At 39.4% G+C, this 20,061-nt stretch overlaps 1 protein-coding gene across 4 annotated transcripts in view; it reads right to left on the reverse strand.

Moving 5' to 3' along the window:
• iqsec3a (IQ motif and Sec7 domain ArfGEF 3a) overlaps positions 1–20,061 on the reverse strand; it is a 158,070-nt gene that overhangs the window by 49,807 nt on the left and 88,202 nt on the right. For all 4 annotated transcript variants that reach the window (XM_051891104.1, XM_051891107.1, XM_051891105.1 and 1 more), the window contains one exon: positions 13,862–14,023. In XM_051891104.1, coding sequence (XP_051747064.1) covers positions 13,862–14,023 — 162 coding nt within the window. The remainder of the gene's footprint in view (positions 1–13,861; positions 14,024–20,061) is intronic.

A 20,061-nucleotide genomic window follows, 5' to 3' on the forward strand; every position in this document is an offset into this window, starting at 1 on the left:
CTTTGTGAAGAAAAACAAATTTTACCCTCAATACGGTATACCCTAAGGTTCAGACCCACAGAAAGTCACTGCTAGTCAGTTCCCTCAGCACCAAAGATGTAAACAAATGTATGAATGGTTGAGTGAATTTTCAGCAGCCATTTCTTCAGTATCACAAGTCCTTAAGAAATAATTCTAATATGCTAATTTGGTGCTCAATAAACATTTCGTATTATTATCAACATTGAAAACAGTTGTGATGCTTAATATTTTTATGGAAAATTGATCAGTTTTTTTTTAGAATTATTTAATAAATAGAAATTATGTAAAGAACAGCTTTTATTTAAAATGTGCTTTTTGATGTTTTGCTGTCAATTCATCTTTACTGTGAATTTTGATTATTTAAATGTGTCGTTGCTGAATAAAAGTATTCTTTAAAAAAATCATACTGAACCTAAAATTGTGTATATAGATGTGCATTTACTTTATAATGTATACATATCGACATACTTTTCAACCTTTCATGACCACTCCTTCATCTCTTTCTCAACTTCATCACTGCATGGCATACAAGGTAAGTATGCACTCTATAGTGAATAATACTCACTCATAAAGTGACAACCATATAACATTCCCCATTATGTAAAAAGCCCAAGCGTTCTCCCTCACAATGTAGCTAAAAGGGATATCTCCGTATCAAACCCACAGAGGGCAATTTACCAAACACACTGGGGCAAATCCAATACAAACCATGGGTTTGTATCACAATTATGCTATTATCAATTAAAATTTTTTGTGAAAACAAATCCAGAGATTAAAAAAATTAAAAATTATGTCTCATGAAAAGCAAATACAATTCAAACATCAGAAAGAATCTTTTATTGAGAGCTTTTCAATTTTCTTTTCCACTCAAAGGCCATGTGTTCTTTATATTTCTCCTCAAAGAGAGATAGAAAAACTAACAACAGGAGAGAAAGGCTTAAAAGTGATGTCCATCCCGTCTGACCTGTTATCTTTCCACTGATGGGACTCGGATCATAAAAGAATCAGAAAATCTTCCCATCGACTACCTCATTTGTTAAAAACACTGAAAATTCACTGAAAAGTAGTTCTCCACTACAGTGAAATCTGCCTGTGAAAAACCTATTGGGAAAAATATATTGTTCCCATTCAGTCTAGTGATAGAGGCAGTCTCCTTCATTTGTGTGTTCAAGTGCTTGGTCTCACTTGAGCTGGTGTTGCTCTAGCAGACCCAAGAGTAGAAAAAAAATCATGAAAGATTACTAGCAGAAACACACTGGAACATCTTCTCTAAAAGCCTGTTCACAATGATGCTTTGAATAGTAAGGACTGCACTGAACATTAATACTAATTTGATCTTCTCCCATCTGTCTGGACATTGTAGAAATAGAAATTGAAACCAGAATCTACTGTTTCTGCATCAAAAGCAGAACAATCCTTAAAGCTTTTTTTTTCAGGTAGACAAGCATACAGATACTTACTTTCAGGGCAAAGAGAAAAAAAAAATATATAGTGCATTTTTGCCAATCTCATTTTTTTTTTCTTCTTCTTCTTTTCAGCATGCAGCTTCAGAATGGTCAAAATGTACTTGAATATCGCATTGCAGAAGTATAAATGTAAAGTATCACAGACAAATTATTGTACAGAGATCAGAAATCCATCCATTTTCCAAACTGCTGTCCTATGTAGGGTAGTGGGGATAATGGAGCCTATCCCAGTGTTTTAGGCCAAAAGCAAGGAAACACCATAGATGGATGGCGAGTTCATCACAGGGCTAACACACAAATTAATTTACACCTACAAGCACTGTTTAGTAGCTATATTTCACCTATCCTGCATGCCTAGGAGGAGCCAAAAGGTCGTATAGCTCAGCCAGGACTCGAAACAGGGACCTTCTTTCATAAGGCAACAGTGCTACCCACTGAGCCATTGTATTGTAAATTGCCACAGTAGTATTGTGGTACCAGAGTTTTAAAACCCTTTGGATTAACCGATTAGTCACTTGCTGAACGTGGAGCTAAAGATGGTCTAAAGATGGTATGCTTTCCTCTGGAGTGTTCACATACAAAATTAATGCAAACATCGCCAATCAAATGATGCCCAGAGATCTTTATAACAGAGATGGGCACTCGAGTTAGTGACTTGGACTCGAGTCGCACTTGAGTCGCATTTTAATAGACTTCAGACTTGACTCGGACTCGACCTGAAATGACTTCAGACTTAACTCGACTTGACACAAAAGACTCAAGTCTTTTACCCTTAACTACTGATATAATAAATAAAGAATTTGTGTTGTGTTCAAATGGTTTTATACGGAGCCCCGCACATGACATGCAAGAAAAACAATTTAATTGTGCGCACGATTTACTAATTCGTTCCCTCGATTTACTAAATCGTGCGCACGTTTTAGTAAATCGAGGGAACGAAATATAAATCATGCGCACGTTTTAGTAAATCGAGGGAACGAATTAATAAATCGTGCGCACAATTTAGCCTACTATTTTTTTCCTGCATGTCATGTCCGGGGCTCCGTAGTTTTATAATATCTGCGTCACATATATTTCCTTACGTGTCGTGGTAGATCGGACTCTTGTCATAGAACTTGATTATGTATGTCCGTGTATTTCGCGTAAACTCCAAAATGTTATAAGAGTCCCATGAAACATGACGGGAGCCACTGTGCTATATGTTCTTTCGTTTGGGTTTATTATCATGTCAGATCAGCTGGATGGCATCTACTTTCAGAGCCCCCCAACACTGTGTTTGCCCGAAAAAGCCTCCTATACCCTTATAAAGTGCACTATTTGATGGTACTACCTGTTGTAATGGTGTCCAAAACTATAGTGGACGATATCAAATTTAAGAGTGTACAACCAGTGTACATTCACCTAGAGAATATTCAAGCACTGTGAGGGTCTCTCAAAATGAATTCCCATGTCTTGACAGATGGAATCTGTCTGAAATTCTCTCACTCATTTTCAGACACTCATTCAAGTGGACTACAGTAAATGACTGATTCAATTCTTGAGCTAGTTAGTAGAAACTTCAATACCTGAAATGGGTATGCCTGATAAAGAAAACACTGTACTGTTGGAGGTACTCCAAGATAAAGGTTGGGAAACACTTGTCTAATTGATTAGGAACAACTACCCAAAGGTCTTTAAAACTGTTTTATGGTCCTTACGGGTGCTGCGCTGCCCTTTCTTTGGTACAACAACTGCAACAGATTTAGCAGAGCTAACGGATCATCAGGCTTGGTGAGAGAGAGAAGAGGTGGTGAACATCCCCAAAGAGCTGGTGGCCTATGGCCGATTACAAAAGACTCTGGAGCCATGCCTGCAGCATGCACTTATTAGAGAGACAATACAATTGGAGCAACTTTGGGTTAAATGCCTTGTTCAAGGGTACTAAGGGAATACTGCAAATCATGGCTAGCTCCTTACAGACTCATTTTAGCCCCTGTGCCACACCATCTAAAGTGAAAGTGGACTTGAGCAGCAAGAGACATTCCTTTCCAGCACACTAAACCTTATGGTGATAGGGGAATGTTTCACCTCATTAGGCTTGTCCAAGTTTCCCTGTACTGCATTACTATAATGTGGTACTACCACTGCACATCTCCTGCATGATATTCTGCTGAATTTTACATCACAGCATGTTACTAAGAATGCATTATGTCCTGGGCCAATGGGACCAGTTCCTGAAGCTTGCAGGCACTTTAGAAATTTTAGTATGCAGCATACATATCTTGGTATTTAGTGTTTTCTTTACATTATGATCATAGTATCGATATCAACCATCCACAAATTACATCTTAAGGCCGGCCACAACAGACTTCAGACACTGCAGCAAAAAAACATTGCTAACATGTAGAAGGGCTTCCTTGTGTATCATTTCAGTTTCAAGGGTCAATGTTTAGGGTTAGGTTCAGGGTTAATACTGTATGTCTTAGTTATTATAGTAAGTATATAGCACATAACATACAGTACATGTAGAACAGGACTACATACAAGAGCACTGTGAAAATCCTGCCGGTCCCACTTTATTTTAAGTATCTTTAACTATTATGTACTAAAATTTAAATTAATCATTTGATAATAATGCAATTATTGTGTACATCAGGGTGTCCAAACTTTTTTTTTTTAAAGGGGACCACACCTGGGGGCCAGATCCTTATATATATAATACATTTAATACATGTCTACATTATAATATAATATAACTCAATATGATTATCCCACATTTCTGCCACAATACCACCGTTACAGTTAGTGTTACTACAGTAAATCCATGGCAAATATTGGTGATTTGTGGATTGAAAAGTAACTGGACTGTTGTCACACAAAGTTTCTTATGTTTTCCAGTATTGTTGAGAATGTCAGCATTGTTTCATCTGACTTCAAACTAGTATAAATCACAGAGACATTGACATTGTGAAACTGCATGATTTGCAAATTATGCGTGGCAAGCCACATAAATTTAAATGAACAATCTGCGGGCTATTTGAAATTCATCCCCTGGCAGTAATTGGCCCGCAAGCCAGACTTTGGACACCCCTGGTACATACATGTTTTTACATCGTACTTACATTTAAAAAAATACCTGTGTAATTACAGCTATAATTCATTTCTGTAAATACACTATTGACTGTTCCCTCACACTTTAGCCCATCCTTAAACCTAACCATATCACTAAACCTGTTTCAATTTTTAACTTTTTTTTTTTTTTTTTTGTGACTCTTTTGTCTTTTCATGAATGACTTACTGTAGTAATAAAGGGAATTTCTTGCCTGGCTTTGGATGACCTTGTCAAGGAGCTATGGCATCTACCCTCAATATTGTTTCTCCCCTTCTGGAAAGAGGTTCATACAAGCATGGAGTGATTGCTCTGTTTTAATGTGGGGATATTGCGAAAAATTGCTCTGCCTGTCCAAATAAAGAGCGAGCCACTGAAGAACAAAGCTTGTCTGCTGGAAAACATTAGGGGTTAAAGGACAGGTCAGTCAGGAGATCCCAAGAAGGAATCTAGATTGATGGTTTATTTCATGCTTTTTTGAAAGCATTGGGTGCTTTTCTTCCTTTCCCTTTTATATGTGTGTTCTGGAGCAATTTTAATAGCAATGCCATTTGTTTTAATATGCAACGGAAGCCCATCTACACCGCAAACAAGCACCACAACAGCTTCTGTGCAGAGCTCTCAATAAGCTTGCACTGGATTGAGTCCCAAAAAGTCACATGAACTTCAGGGAAATGAAAATATGAAAGTCCATTTATTATATCAGCATGAAATATTCATCATATTCTGTTTTTGGCTACAGCAGAAGTCTTTAATTTGTTGTGCTGCATGTCATATCTCATATTTTAAAGCGGAATATAGCAGGTCTGTAATTAAAATGAGCTAAACCATTACTTTTTTAATGCCTAACTTAACATTAATGTTTGGTTGAAATGGTTTATTAAAGATACTAATGTTGTCCAGCCAAGGGCAGTGCATGTTTTATTAGTTTTCTTGGTAGTATTGTTGTTAATACTCCCTAATTACCAATTTTGCATGTATATGTAAAGCTCTCTGGTGAGTGAGAATTAAATACCATATGCTCCCTTTTGTTTCACACAATATTAGTTACTAAAGCAGCATAAGTTTGATTTTAGACTTTATTAACTCCAGAAAAGTGTTTGTTGTGCATGAAAGTGTAAAGACGCTGAGGCGGCATTAGAATCCATGTGCAGTGTTTAATGTATCCACAGCAAACAAATCCAAAACAGCAGGCAAATAATCGTAAACGTGAGGCAGGCAGAGGTACAAACACAATAAGGCAGTCCAATCCAGGCAACAGAACAGTGGGCAATCCAAAAGGCAGTAAACAGCTGAAACAGGCAATGATCATACACAATAAGGCAAAATAATAGCAATGGGAAAACGCTCGGTAAGGCAGACAGGCTGGCAATACTTCGCAAAGTACAAGGAGCAAGGCCATGCTTAAATGTCCACCAAACAGGAAGTAACCAGTGAAGCAGAGGGATCGGCAACAGTCAGTACTCGGGAGAGGGCTTCCTCTGCTGGCGTGGCGTTACAGAATCCCCCCCCCTAGGAGCGACTCCTGGCGCTCTACGTGGACGTCCCCGTGGTCGCGGTGCTGGACGATCGGGTCTGGCTCGATGAAATTCCTCAATTAGCGATGGATCCAGAATGTCGTGAGCGGCTACCCAGGATCTCTCTTCAGGTCCGTATCCCTCCCAGTCAACCAAGTATTGGAGCTGACCCCCTCTCCGTCTGGAGTCCAACAACTCCTTTACCGCATATGCCAGGGTTCCATCAATGTCCAGCGGTGGAGGTGGCTCTCGGTTCTCGACGTTGGGGTCAGCATCCGGGTGGACCGGTTTCAGGAGGGAAACATGGAAGGAGGGAGAGATGCGATAATTAACAGGAAGCTCTAACTCATAAGTGACCGCATTAATCTGTCTCAAGATCTTGAATGGGCCTACGTACCTTGGGCTGAGCTTCCTGCTGGGTAGCCGAAGCTTGAGGTCCCGTGTAGAGAGCCAGACCCTTTGTCCAGGTTGGTAGGGAGGATGTGGGCGACGTCGTCGATTGGCTTGAATCTCCTGATTCCTGACAGCTCTTTGTAGACGTACGTGAGCGCTGTCCCACACCCTCTCGCTACGGCGAATCCAGTCATCGACTGCAGGTACAAGGGACGGTTCTCCAGACCACGGGAACATAGGGGGTTGGTATCCTAGGACACACTGGAATGGTGTAAGACCAGTGGATGAGTGCCTCAATGAGTTCTGTGCATACTCTGCCCATGGTAGAAACTCTGACCACCGATGCTGTTCACGCCCACAGTATGATCTGAGGTATCTGCCGATCTCTTGGTTCAGCCTCTCCACTTGCCCGTTGGATTCCGGATGGTAGCCTGAAGTTAGACTGACATTAATATCAAGTTGTTTGCAGAATGCTTTCCATACCCGAGACGTGAACTGGGTTCCTCGGTCAGAAACAATATCCTCGGGTATATCGTAAACCCTGAAGACGTGGTGGAACATCGCTTGAGCAGTTTCCATAGCTGTGGGAAGACCCTTTAAAGGAATGAGTCTGCAAGCTTTAGAGAAGCGGTCAATGATTACTAGGATCGTGGTAAACCCATTAGATGGGGGCAAGTCAGTGACAAAGTCTACTGAAAGGTGTGACCAAGGTCTTTGAGGTATGGGCAATGGTTGTAATAGACCAGATGGAAGTTCTTTGGGGGTTTTAGACTGTGCACACACTGAACATGACTTGACGTAATTTGTTATATCCTTAACCATAGATGGCCACCAGAAGGAATTTTGCGTGAGGTGTAGTGTTCGTGAGATACCTGGATGCCCAGAGCAAAGTGACGTGTGGACCCATTGCATGACTCGGAGTCGAAGCCTGGAAGGAACATAATGTTTGTTAGCAGGACAGCCTTGTGGTTTGGGTTCATTGCTCTGTTCTCTTTGGATTTCATCCATCAGATCCCAAGTGATTGGTGCGATGATGATGGATGGCGGCAAGATGGATTCAGGTTGGTTCTCTGCCTGTGGGTGATCATGTCTCCTGGAGAGAGCGTCAGCTTTGCTGTTCTTACTACCAGGACGGTAGGTCACGGTGAACTGGAATCTGGTAAAGAACAAGGACCAACGAGCCTGGCGAGGATTTAATCTTTTTGCACTTTTTATGTACTCAAGGTTTTTGTGATCTGTGATTACCTGGAAGGGGTGAGTGGAACCTTCCAACCAATGTCTCCATTCTTCGATGGCTGCCTTCATAGCTAGAAGCTCCTTGTTGCCAACATCGTAGTTTCACTCAGCGTCCGTGAGTTTTCTAGAAAAGTAAGCACAGGGGAAAAGCTTGCCTGGTTGTCCGTGGCGTTGGGAGAGCACTGCACCTGTTCCACAGTCGGATGTGTCGACTTCCAGGACGAATGGTAAATTGGGATCGGGATGCTTTAGGATTGGTGCAGTCGTAAAGCTGTGCTTGAGGTTGGCAAATGCTTGTGTAGCGTGATCTGTCCATTTCAACTTTGACGGTTTACCTTTCAGTAGGGATGTTAGTGGTGCTGCTGTGATGCTGTAGTTGCGTATAAAGCGTCGGTAGAAATTGGCAAACCCCAGAAAGTGCTGAAGCTCCTTGACTGTAGTGGGTTGGGGCCATTCAGTGACTGCCATGATCTTGGAGTTGTCCATTTCCACACCTTGATGACTGACGTTGTATCCAAGGAAAGATGTTCGTTGGACATGGAACTCACATTTTTCTGCCTTGACATAGTTGATTCTCTAACAGTCCGGTGAGTACAGTTCTGACATGACCCTTGTGTTCCTCCTCAGATTTGGAATAAATCAAGATGTCGTCTATGTAGGCCACAACATATTGGTTCAGAATGTCCTTGAAGATCTCGTTAATGAAGGACTGGAAGACCGCAGGTGCATTGGCTAGCCCATACGGCATGACCTGGTATTCATAGTGCCCCCTAGTGGTCAAAAATGCAGTCTTCCACTCGTCACCTTCCTTGATTCTAATGAGGTTATAAGCACTTCTAAGATCTAGCTTGGTGTATATTTTAGCTTCTCTGAGTTGTTCAAGTGCTGCAGGAACTAGTGGTAGAGGATAGCGAAACATAACTGTGACATTGTTCAAACCTCGATAATCAATGCATGGACGAAGTCCTCCATCCTTCTTCTCGACGAAAAAGAAGCCTGCAGCTGCTGGGGAAGTGGATGGACGAATGAAACCAGAATTGAGAGCTTCCTCTATGTATTCTTCCATAGCTTGACTTTCTGGACGTGACAGAGGATATACTTTACTTTTCTGTGGTATGGCATTTGGTAGGAGATCTATGGCACAGTCCCATGGACGATGAGGTGGCAGTTGAGTGGCTCTGGTTTTGCTGAAGACTTCCTGAAGTTCTTGGTAGCATGATGGTATGGTGACCGGCTTACATTCTGGACTCTCTATGCTGGTGGTAAAACAAGACTTGGTAATGGTGTTACTCAGGCAATTAGAAAAACAGAATTGTGACCAATGTATGATCTCACCATGTTGCCAAGAGATGACTGGGTCGTGAACAGATAGCCATGGATATCCAAGGATGATTTCATAGCACGGAGAATCAAGGACGTAGAAGGTGATGGTTTCTTGGTGAAATAGTCCTACTTGCATTTTCATGGGCAGAGTTAGTTGAGTGATGCCATCTCCAATGGGTTTGTTGTTAACGGTGTTTACCTTGAGTGGAGGTTCACAGTGTTGGACGGGAATGTTGAATGTTGTAATGAGGTCCTGATGAATTAGGTTTAATGCTGAGCCAGAGTCAATCAGCGCTGTGAATTCAAAGGAGCCATTTTCAGCAGTAATCGTGACAGTAGTAGTGAGAGATTTGGCGTTGGTAACTGAAATATTTCCCACACTTACTTGGCTGTTGTCAGCGTAGTTTCTCCAGGCTTTGAGAGGACAGACTGCGTTGCGGTGGCCTGCATTACCGCAGTAGAAACATAGATTCTGAATCAATCGTCTTGATCTCTCATCAGTAGATAATCTCGTGACCCCTAGCTGCATGGGCTCAGGACTGGCATGATCATTGGCGTGGCTTGAGTCGGAAGTCTGTGTAGTTTGCGAGGTATGCATGGGTCTCGTTGACCTGCTTTGAGGGCGATGAGTACGCATGAGATTGTCAATCTTGATGGCTAATGTGACATACTCAGAAAAGGAGTGCTCTTCACCCTTACATGCAAGCTCTGCCTGTAACTCCATATTCAAACTGCGACGAAACAGGGCCTTGAGTGACACATCGTTCCAACCACTCTGAGCAGCAAGCGTTCTGAACTCAATAGCATATTCAGCGGCGGATTTGCGGCCTTGAGTTAGCTGCATTAAACGAGTGGAAACATCCTTGCCCCCTGCTGGGTATTCAAACACATCTCCAAGTTGTTTTATGAAGTACGGGTAGGATGTTTGGAACAAGCGATCAGTTTCCCAAACTGCAGCGGCCCACTCGATCGCTTTGCCCGTTAGCAATGACATGAGGAATGCACACTTCTTCTCATCAGAATCAAAGTCACTTCCCTGATGCATGAAAAAGATTTCTACTTGGCGGATGAAACCTTTACATTGCTCAGCAGAACCATTAAACTTGTCAGGTAATGCATATAGCTTACCTTTCTGGGCATAGGCGGTGGTAGCGATCGCAAATACTGAGTGAACTAGTCATTAGCCACTTGAGCTTTAGCCAGTTGATCACGGTACTCCTTGAGAACGTCGCTCTGATAAGCGAACGCGGCCTGTAGATTCGTAACATCTGCTGGATTCTTCGGTGGCGAAGTATTATGTAAGGACGCTGAGGCGGCATTAGAATCCATGTGCAGTGTTTAATGTATCCACAGCAAACAAATCCAAAACAGCAGGCAAATAATCGTAAACGTGAGGCAGGCAGAGGTACAAACACAATAAGGCAGTCCAATCCAGGCAACAGAACAGTGGGCAATCCAAAAGGCAGTAAACAGCTGAAACAGGCAATGATCATACACAATAAGGCAAAATAATAGCAATGGGAAAGCGCTCGGTAAGGCAGACAGGCTGGCAATACTTCGCAAAGTACAAGGAGCAAGGCCATGCTTAAATGTCCACCAAACAGGAAGTAACCAGTGAAGCAGAGGGATCGGCAACAGTCAGTACTCGGGAGAGGGCTCCCTCTGCTGGCGTGGCGTTACAGAAAGTTATAATTAGCCTGCACTTTTGTCAAATTTTATTGCAGCCTACCGAAGGTGATGAATGCATTTTTAGATGAAACAAAGAGAAAGACCGCTGGAAAATTAGGGAGACCTGATGGAATTTGTATAAAACACACATAAGGAAAGCAGCCTAAAACTGCTGTCACAGCAAAAACATAGGCTAAAGAAATATATAATGGCAATTAGACAAGGAGCAAAAGCTGTCAAGATAAAATGCTAGTCTACAAGAGGTAATTTAAAATAAATGCTGACTTGGATCTGGCTTTTTCTCTGCTGTTTCCTAACACCGGTGTATTTTTCTAACACCACTTTCTGTTTTACTACGTATATGTCCTGGGGTACTTACAGTATGTCTAAATGGAGATTGAGTTGGAATGTATTACATTTAACCCCTTTACGTTCACCGACGGCCCCAGATTATTGCTGCTCAAAATTCACTGCATGTTAAAACATCACACTCTTACTTGATCTGGACAAACTGAGTATCATTAGAAAGATTAAAGACTCCAGCTTCAATATTTGACCACTGTTTATGATAAAACTAGGTTGCAGTGACATTATTTTCTTAATTTGCAAAATAATCAGTCTGTATTAATAATCAATCTGTATCAATTTTTGCTATTTTGAATAGAATAATTTAGTTTATTCATATTCCCTCACGTCTGCTCCGGTTTATCTGTGCTCACATAGCTTCGCTGAACAGTGTCCGTTAGGGTTCTTAGTCCAAAAGTGTGCATATTTGGAGAAATATTGATTAATTCTTACATGGTTGCAATATATTTCATCATACAGAATACCATTTCTATTCATTTCTCACTGAATTATGAGATCTGAAAGAGCTGAAAGAGCGTTCAGAGTATGCTCCATGTCTCCTGTTCCTGGTTTGTGTCAGCTATGATCTTAGCGCTCTCTCTATTCGAAATACGGCTTTCAATCATCTTACGTGAGTCACCGTGACCATAAATCCTGCCCTTCTGGATGACGCTGTCCTGTACACTTCCTTGTTCTGAGCTCCGTGAAAATCAAAGCCAAAGAAACGTTTCTACACATCAAAAACGAAGAGAATAAACACACAATTATGATAGTGTATGGTCTGTGTGTGATTTTCATGCAATTTGGGGTATATTCATATGAATAAGGAATGTTTACAGTATACATGCTAAGCAGGTGTAGCTCTTACCTCCATATAAAATGCTAAATATCACAGATTTCAACAACATTATATGACAAATATCCATATTAGATCACAATCGGAAGTTATTACAAACACTCATTGGTAGTTTAAAGTGAGTTTTGTGTAAAAGCTTAATATTGATCTTTTAAATTGTGTTATGTAGCTTGTTGCTAATTGTAGCTCTAATGCACCTGTCGTACCAGGTGCTATATCTATTTCAAGATCTATTTTGTTACACGAATTCACATAAGGTCCCAAGAATATATTTTTAGAAAGACTTAAGGTAATAGATTAATGAAAGTGTTGATGGGCAGTCCATGTAATGCCAGAAAAAAAGGCTAATAATGGCTGAATAAAAACAAAAGAATAATGATAAAAGAATAATGAAGATTAAGTCTCATAACTGCAGAGTTGCTAACATTTGTCGAGAGAAGACAATAGAGTCATGAATGGACAGTTCTCCGCTTCAGACATTAGAGTGCATGGGAGTTATAGGGGCCATAAATAATTTCATTAGCATTTTTATTAGCCTTCTCTAAAAACACACATGACATGATCTCAGGAAATGATTAATAAAATGCATAGTTTTATAGCTATAATCCTCAGATTTGAAATGAAGCATGACCTCACTTGTGGCTTCACTTTAATAGTGGTTATAAGTTCTTATACCACATTTATATAATATTTTGTACATTTAAAAAATATGTTCTTTGTTTTTATGTATGAGCTTATATATATATATATATCCATATTATCAGTGATCATCACTGCACAAATAACTTTAAAAACTCTTTTCTTCTACTGACATTTTAATACTAAGCCTACACCTTGACCTTTGCAAAAAAAATCAAGCTTTTGTGGAGATGTTGGGAGGAGCAGAAAAAAAAAATTATAAGCACCAGGGACTGATGGATTACCAGAGCATTGCAAAGCTTTCTGGGGAGTATTTGAAAAAGACCTTTCTAGGGTTCTATGGGAAAATAATAAAGCTCCCAAATACTCTAAAAAAATCTATCAATGTGAAATTCTTTCCTCACTTGCAAAGATGGAAGACCTTTGCAGGCTTTTGGTCTCTCTCTCTCTCTCTCTCTCTCTCTCTCTCTCTCTCTTTCTGAACTGCAAACATAACATTCTTCTTGACTTCTTGTATTCAACGGAAAATTATGATCTAGTATTTTTCATTCTAAGTCTTTTAATGGTCAGTGATTTAATATCATTTATATACTACTATAGTATTTATAGTATTTATTATTTCAGTTTATCTTTTATGTATGCATTTTCAGTCTTCATTTCAGTTTTGTGTATAATATTTCTTTTTATCTTATATTTATTTCCATTTTAGTCATTTTAGTACTTCAAGTTTTTCATCTAATACTCATATTTAAACAATTTTTAATTGTTAACAATAACAACAATGGCATGCACCAAAAGAAAACATATATTGGTAGTAGTCTGTGATGAAATTAAGTTTATATTTCTTAGTTTATTGTGTTTTGTCTGCTTTCTGGACTTTAAAAGCCAACACTTTAAAGACTTACCTTTAAGATTTCCTTAAAAGATACCTTAAAGTTTACACAGGGTAGATACATTTACTCATACAGAGTGGATACATTTAAGGCTAGAAGAAGAATCACTTCAGAAACCTCACATGTACTGCACTGTATATTTGCACACACACACACACACACACACACACACACTGAATCTGCTAAGAGGTCTCAAGAGTGCATATTTTCCAAGTGCAAAGCTCTGCAGTTTGACTGTGAGAGCTCAGCAGCCAAGGGAGATCTCATTAAAAAATGCCACAACTCTCCAAATCCACAGAGAAAAAACAAATGCTTCCATTTAAAAGTGTAAATATTCTCTTTTTTACGATATTTTTGTAGATTCTCATTTATCTTTTTTTGAGCTATGGATTATGGTAGAATTTTCATATACTCACTCTAACACATCTCTGTTAAATGGCTTCTTGCTGTTGCCAAGAAACTCGCCAATCATCTGTCGGCTCAGCCCCTTCCTCTGGAGCAGGAAGTGCGCCACACCTATAGGCGTATCCGGAATGAAACCACGAGAGATGAGAAACTGGAGGCCCTTGTCTGGATTTCTGTTTGATTCACAGATAAAGAGGTAGATAGTGAAAGGGAGTTAGGGGACAAAGAGAGAGAGAGAGAGAGAGAGAGAGAGAGAGAGAGAGAGAGAGAGAGAGAGAGAGAGACATTAGGATCGTTAACACTAGATAACATAACCATCATATTGACATGAATGGTCATCCAATAACTTAACTTCCAACATTAATAGTATAAAATTACAACATTACTTTTCTAAGAGGACCAAAAAATATTAAATATAATTATTTTTTGTCTCTCTTATAAAAATGATGTTGTAATATTGCACTATTAATATTGGAAGTTAATGCATTGACTCATACAGCAAATAAATAAATAAATAAATATTCACTAAATCTACAAACTGATTAAAAAAAAAAAAAACTATAAAATGTTAAACATGAGGTGGATAGGTAACCACTTCACAACCACCCAAAATACCCTAGAAACCATAAGCAACTACATAGCAACCACTCAGAATACCTTAGCAACCTAGCTTATTTTTGTCATTTTTAAACAATTTGTAAAATTTGGTATTTTTTTATTTTTTAGTGAACGATTCCATAAAGAAATATAAAATGTTTTGTTATTTTTAGATAGATGTAGATCTATGTACATGCCAAGATAAAGTAGGTTTGTGAAGCACTCTTGAAAGGACTTACAATCTCATGCAATTCCTCAGACACCTTCCCATTCCACAGAAGCCAAATGGGCATTAATAACCTCTATTTTTCCATTCAGTGGCTTATCAATAACCAGAATGTCAACGCTTCCCTGCCTTCAGACAATAAAAGTGACAACGAGGAACAGAAAGAAGCTTCTCAGCTGTACTTTATAGAGTTGCTTTATTTCTTTGGTCAGCATTCTCATCGCTAAGTCTAAGTCTGCCCTGGGAAAAAGCAGTACATGGATTTATAGAGGGTCCAGAAAACTTTCATTCATCCACATTCTGAGAGAACCATGTTTGCCTGACTGCATTCTACAATCTCCCTATTTCACTTTTCTTCCCTATTCATTATAATGATTTACTCCTCATAATAAATGTACGACCCTTGCCGACACAGTCTAGCTTTACTGAGGGGAACATGATGTAGTTTATGAACAGCCTGTTTGTCAGTTACAATAAAAAGCCTGTCAGTGTTTTATTTTAAGGGCATTGAAATGATATGCAATTGAATAATATGTGATTCTGGAAGGGTTTTGCTGTTTTTATTTGTCTGTTTATTGTGATGGAAAAAACAGTGAAAAATGAGCTCTGGTGATTCATTAAACAAGTTAAATGGCCCATACATCTCTAGTGTGCATCTGTTTATCTCAACTTTCTATTAAGTAAAAATAGTTGTAATAGAAAACTATTATACAAATACTACAGCAAAAACTTAATTAGTTAACTGTATGTTATAATTATATTTGATTAGATGCATGTAAATTTTATTTAGAAAGTTTAGCTCCTTCCACTGAGAAGTGTCCTGTGTTTAAATCGCAGATGAATTTATTTGATTTTTTTTTTAATAAAGCGTCAGTGGCGATTACAACGTATTTTAAGTTACAATTCTTATTACCTGACGTCTGTGATTTCATGTACCAATTCAGACGGGACTAACATCTACGTTTATTATAGTGGTGGGAATGTGTGTTTTGTTTTGTTTTTTTAATTACTTATTGATGTAACGTTTATTTATTATTAAAACCCTAGTTAAATAAACCTCATATAGCCTAAGTTTATAGAAGTGGCTGTTATAATAAAACCACATGAGTGAGCAGAGACATCTAGACAAGTACCTTACTGACACTGACATTAAAATGGGCAGTCTTCACAGTTGCCATGGTTTAGCACTATTTATTAATTTTATAATTGTATTTTTTCGTCGGATACCATCCATGTTGAAATGACAGGAAAGCATGTGGAAGATTGGTGCGCAAACGGTAGCTCAGGTAGGTCAAAAAACACATGAGGAGAAGCGTTAGTGTAATACAAAAGTGATGTTTGACTGTTGAACGAATCGTTCTTTTGTTCTTTTGTTAGAAATGTATAGTGATTTATGACATCAGAAACCTATGAATCGGCTTTTTGAATCAGTTCATTGAGCTGAACTGTCTGAAAAGAACAAGTTCCCAGAAATGAATCAGATTTTGCATTACTATAATACATTATCAGCAATCACAGACATTCACATTTGGACTGGATTCGATTTTTCAGAGTTTGCCAAAAAAAAAAAAATTTTCTGAGGTTGCATGAGAAAAACACAGACATGCCAGATTTCGACAGGATTATAATTGCAAAGTACATCTGTGAAACAAATTTCACTAATGTCCTCCATGAAAACTATTCCCTTCTGAATACGGTAAAGACTGAACAAAAACGGCTATAAATACACTGGGACTAAACAAGGTAATTAAAAAGACACAGGTGAGATACATGAGGGCAAATCAAAAAATATGGTAACAGATGAGCATGAACAGGAAAACTGAACTGAGAACAGTGCAAAACTGACTCAAAGTCAAAATGAAACAAAACACAAACACAGACCAGACGTGACAATTTAATAATTTAATGTCACTTTAATTTACAATTTCATTGACTTTATTAACTTGACCTTTTGTTATACGGTGCTATTAATATTAACATTCATCCCTTTTTCACTTCTGGCTTATAGCAGGTGAGAAATTTTCCTTATGGGCAGCAGAAATCAAAGGGAAGTGCAGTGCAGGCAGCTGCACAGAAAAAGTTACAGGACTCTAGGACAAAATTAATTTTCAAGAAGCGGTGCAATACCTTAAAACTGCTGCAAATGAGTGATAGAATAATCAAGAGCACATCTGAGAACATTGTGTGGAGGTTGAAGTTGCCCATACCAGGATCCTCCACTGCTTTCAACAAAACACCCATACTGTCTTTAATAATAATCTAGGAGGCTAAAAGGAATGAATGGAGGAAATTGTAATCTTTAATGCTGTAGGAATGCTGTATGTTTTTCTTTCTTTCTTTTTTAAAATGTAAGACAGTGTTATTGGATGAAAATCTTAAACTGCTGCCTTAGCACCTAAATGAAAGATTATACAATAAACTATACACACACATATAATTTTTCAGTGATTTTAGAAGGCTATTTGCACTTAGTGTGAATTAAATGATTAATTAAACTAGTGAGAAGGGGTAAAGTGTGTTTTTTGGGCAGTGTTGTGCAAGTTACTTCCAAACTGTAATACATTATAGATTACTTGTTACTGTTATTTAAAAGTAATTCTTTACCTTACAATATTACTGTCTCAGAATTGTAATGCATTACATTACTCCTGTATTACTTTTGAGTTACTTTCACCAAAATAACTACAGAAGTATAACTTAACATTCTAAAATGACAAAATGTACTGCAGAGCATTTTACATCCAGTAGAGGGTGATATGATGTAGCAAAATGACTGTGGGTTATCCAGGCTACTAACAATATAGCTTATAATTGGCAAAGTGAAGGCTCAAGACAATGCAAGAAAGGATGACAGACAGAATCACAAACTATCCAAGTCTGTTAAAAGTATGGTAGAGGTATAAAGTGATTATCTGACAAACTCGAAGTAATGCGCATACGTCCATCTCGCGAATGTACAGTCTTCTTCTGCCATCTTCACCCATTAGCCGCTTTTCCACTGGCCTGCGCGAGCACAGAGGCCGAAATCATGCCGCGTTTCCACTGTCGGGCCAGTAGCCTCACGGCACTCCTGTTAAACCCGCCCTAAACACGCCTTCACTGGACTACGTCATACAATACAAAGTTACACCAGCGAGAGGGAGATGAATGTAATAAATCGCTAAACAAATATATCAGAAGCTGTCATTTAGTCTTTATTTACAAACTTGGACACCACACGCGGCTATTGACTGACCACGAACAGGCAATAGAACTTACTTGCAGCATTTTTCATTCGTTAAAGTCCACTTACTAATAAAAATTTCCTGATAATTTACTCACCCCCATGTCATACAAGATGTCCATGTCCTTATAGTGGACTTCAGTTGGCCCCAAATGGTTGAAGGTCAAAATTACAGTTTCAGTGCAGCTTCAAGGGGCTTTATCTAGCGAAACGATCGGTCGTATTCTTCAAAAAGCTTACGCTGAATGTCCTACACCTTCCCAATTCAACTTACAGAAGGAACACGGCACCAGTTCTGTTTTTTCTGTAAGTTTAATGATGCGCTCATTTGTGTCTATAAGGCATATACATTTTCATTTTTTATAGAAAATGACAGATCGTTTCGCTAGATAAAACCCTTATTCCTCGTCTGGTATCGTTTAAAGCCCTTTGAAGCTGCACTGAAAGCTGCAATTTTGACCTTCAACCGTTTGGGGCCAATCGAAATCCACTATAATGAGAATAACCCTGGAATGTTTTCATCAAAAACCTTCATTTCTTTTCGACTGAAGAAAGAAGGACATGGACATCTTGGATGACATGGGGGTGAGTAAATTATCAGGACATTTTTATTAGAAAGTGGACTAATCCTTTAATGTCTCACAGTCCTGCTGTTTTTTTTTTTTTTTTTTTTTTTTTTTGTTTTAAAAAAATTTAGGGCTAAAAGTGTGTTGTAACGCAAGCGTTACTGAACATGTACCGAGTAAAATATTACTGAAAATTGATTAGTAATGCCTTACACTACTGCGTTACAGCAAAAAGTAATGTTACTGCAATGTATTACTTTTGTAATGCGTTACTCCCAAAACTGGTTTTGGGGAGTGTATTTTCTAAAAGTACACAGGGCCAAAAGTGCTTCCATTAGAAGAAACTGTATCAGGTTATGACTGTAACCATTGTTCCCTGAGAAGGGAAAGAGACACTTCGTCATAGTAGCAATGCTGTGGGAATGCCTCTGTGTGATTGTGTCTTTGAAGCACGTGTGAAATCAGTCCAATGGAATGGCGGGAACGTCACAGGCTGTGTGACGTCATGACCAGGAAGCCATAAAGAGTGCCCAAACCAAACAATGTCAGCTTCTGATAGGCCAAAGCCTATCAGAAAAGTCGAATCACAGGCACGCAGGAAGTATGGCAGGGTGACGCAGCATCTCGTTCCCTTCTCATGGAACAATGGTTATTGTAACCTGAGACATTCCCTTTCAAGGGAACTAGTGCTGTGTAATAGTAGAGACGTTAATACCCACTTTGCCATACTCAAAAGTGCCTGTCTAGCGTGCATCCACAAGCACAACTAAGACATAAGCATCTGGGAACCTGGTGCAGAGCCCAAGTTCACATCATAAAACCTTACAAATGTTAGTGGAGAGGACCAGCCTGCTGCATCACACACATCTTGAAGGGATACTCCTGACAATAAGGCTTTAGAAGCTGCCACACTTCTAGTCTAATAAGCTCTAACAGCCATTGGTGAAGGTTGTCCAGAAGCCTCGTAAGCAAGTGAAATAGCCTTGACTATCCACTTGCTCAGAGTCTGCTTGATTGCGGGAAAACCTTTCTTGGGCGAACCAAAGCATTCAAATAACTGATCCGAATTTCTCCACAGGGCAGCTATGTGGACATGTGTCAAGTGTCCTAACTGGACACGCTAAATTTAGCTTTTCCTGATCTGAGTTTGAAAAGGGAGGAGGACAGAGAGCCTGCAAAACTATAGGCCGTGGCACATTAGTTGGCACTTTAGGCACATAACCCAGTCTTGGGTGTAAGAATGCTTTCACCATTCCTGGTGCAAATTCTAAGCACAATGGGGCAACCGTAAGGTGGGCTTTCTTTCTTGAGTGGGATAGCCCTGTGGAGAACCGTTCCTGCAGGAACTCTAGCACTGTACCAACTTGGCAGTTGAGTCCAGCTGATGATTCTGGCACCACAAAGTGAATACTCTTCAAAGCGTAAAATTTCCTAGTGTAGGGAGCTCTGGAGTGAAGTATGGTCTCCACAACCTCTGTTGAGAGATGCGAGTCTATGAGTTGTGCCCCCTGAGAGGATAAACCCACAGCTCTGGGCGGGGGTGAAAGACCTTCTGTCCCCCCTGAGATAGAAGGTCCCTCCTAATTGGAATCTCCCAAG

This window comes from Ctenopharyngodon idella, chromosome 4, assembly GCF_019924925.1.
Source record: "Ctenopharyngodon idella isolate HZGC_01 chromosome 4, HZGC01, whole genome shotgun sequence".
In the NCBI taxonomy this organism is placed as follows: Eukaryota; Metazoa; Chordata; class Actinopteri; order Cypriniformes; family Xenocyprididae; genus Ctenopharyngodon; species Ctenopharyngodon idella.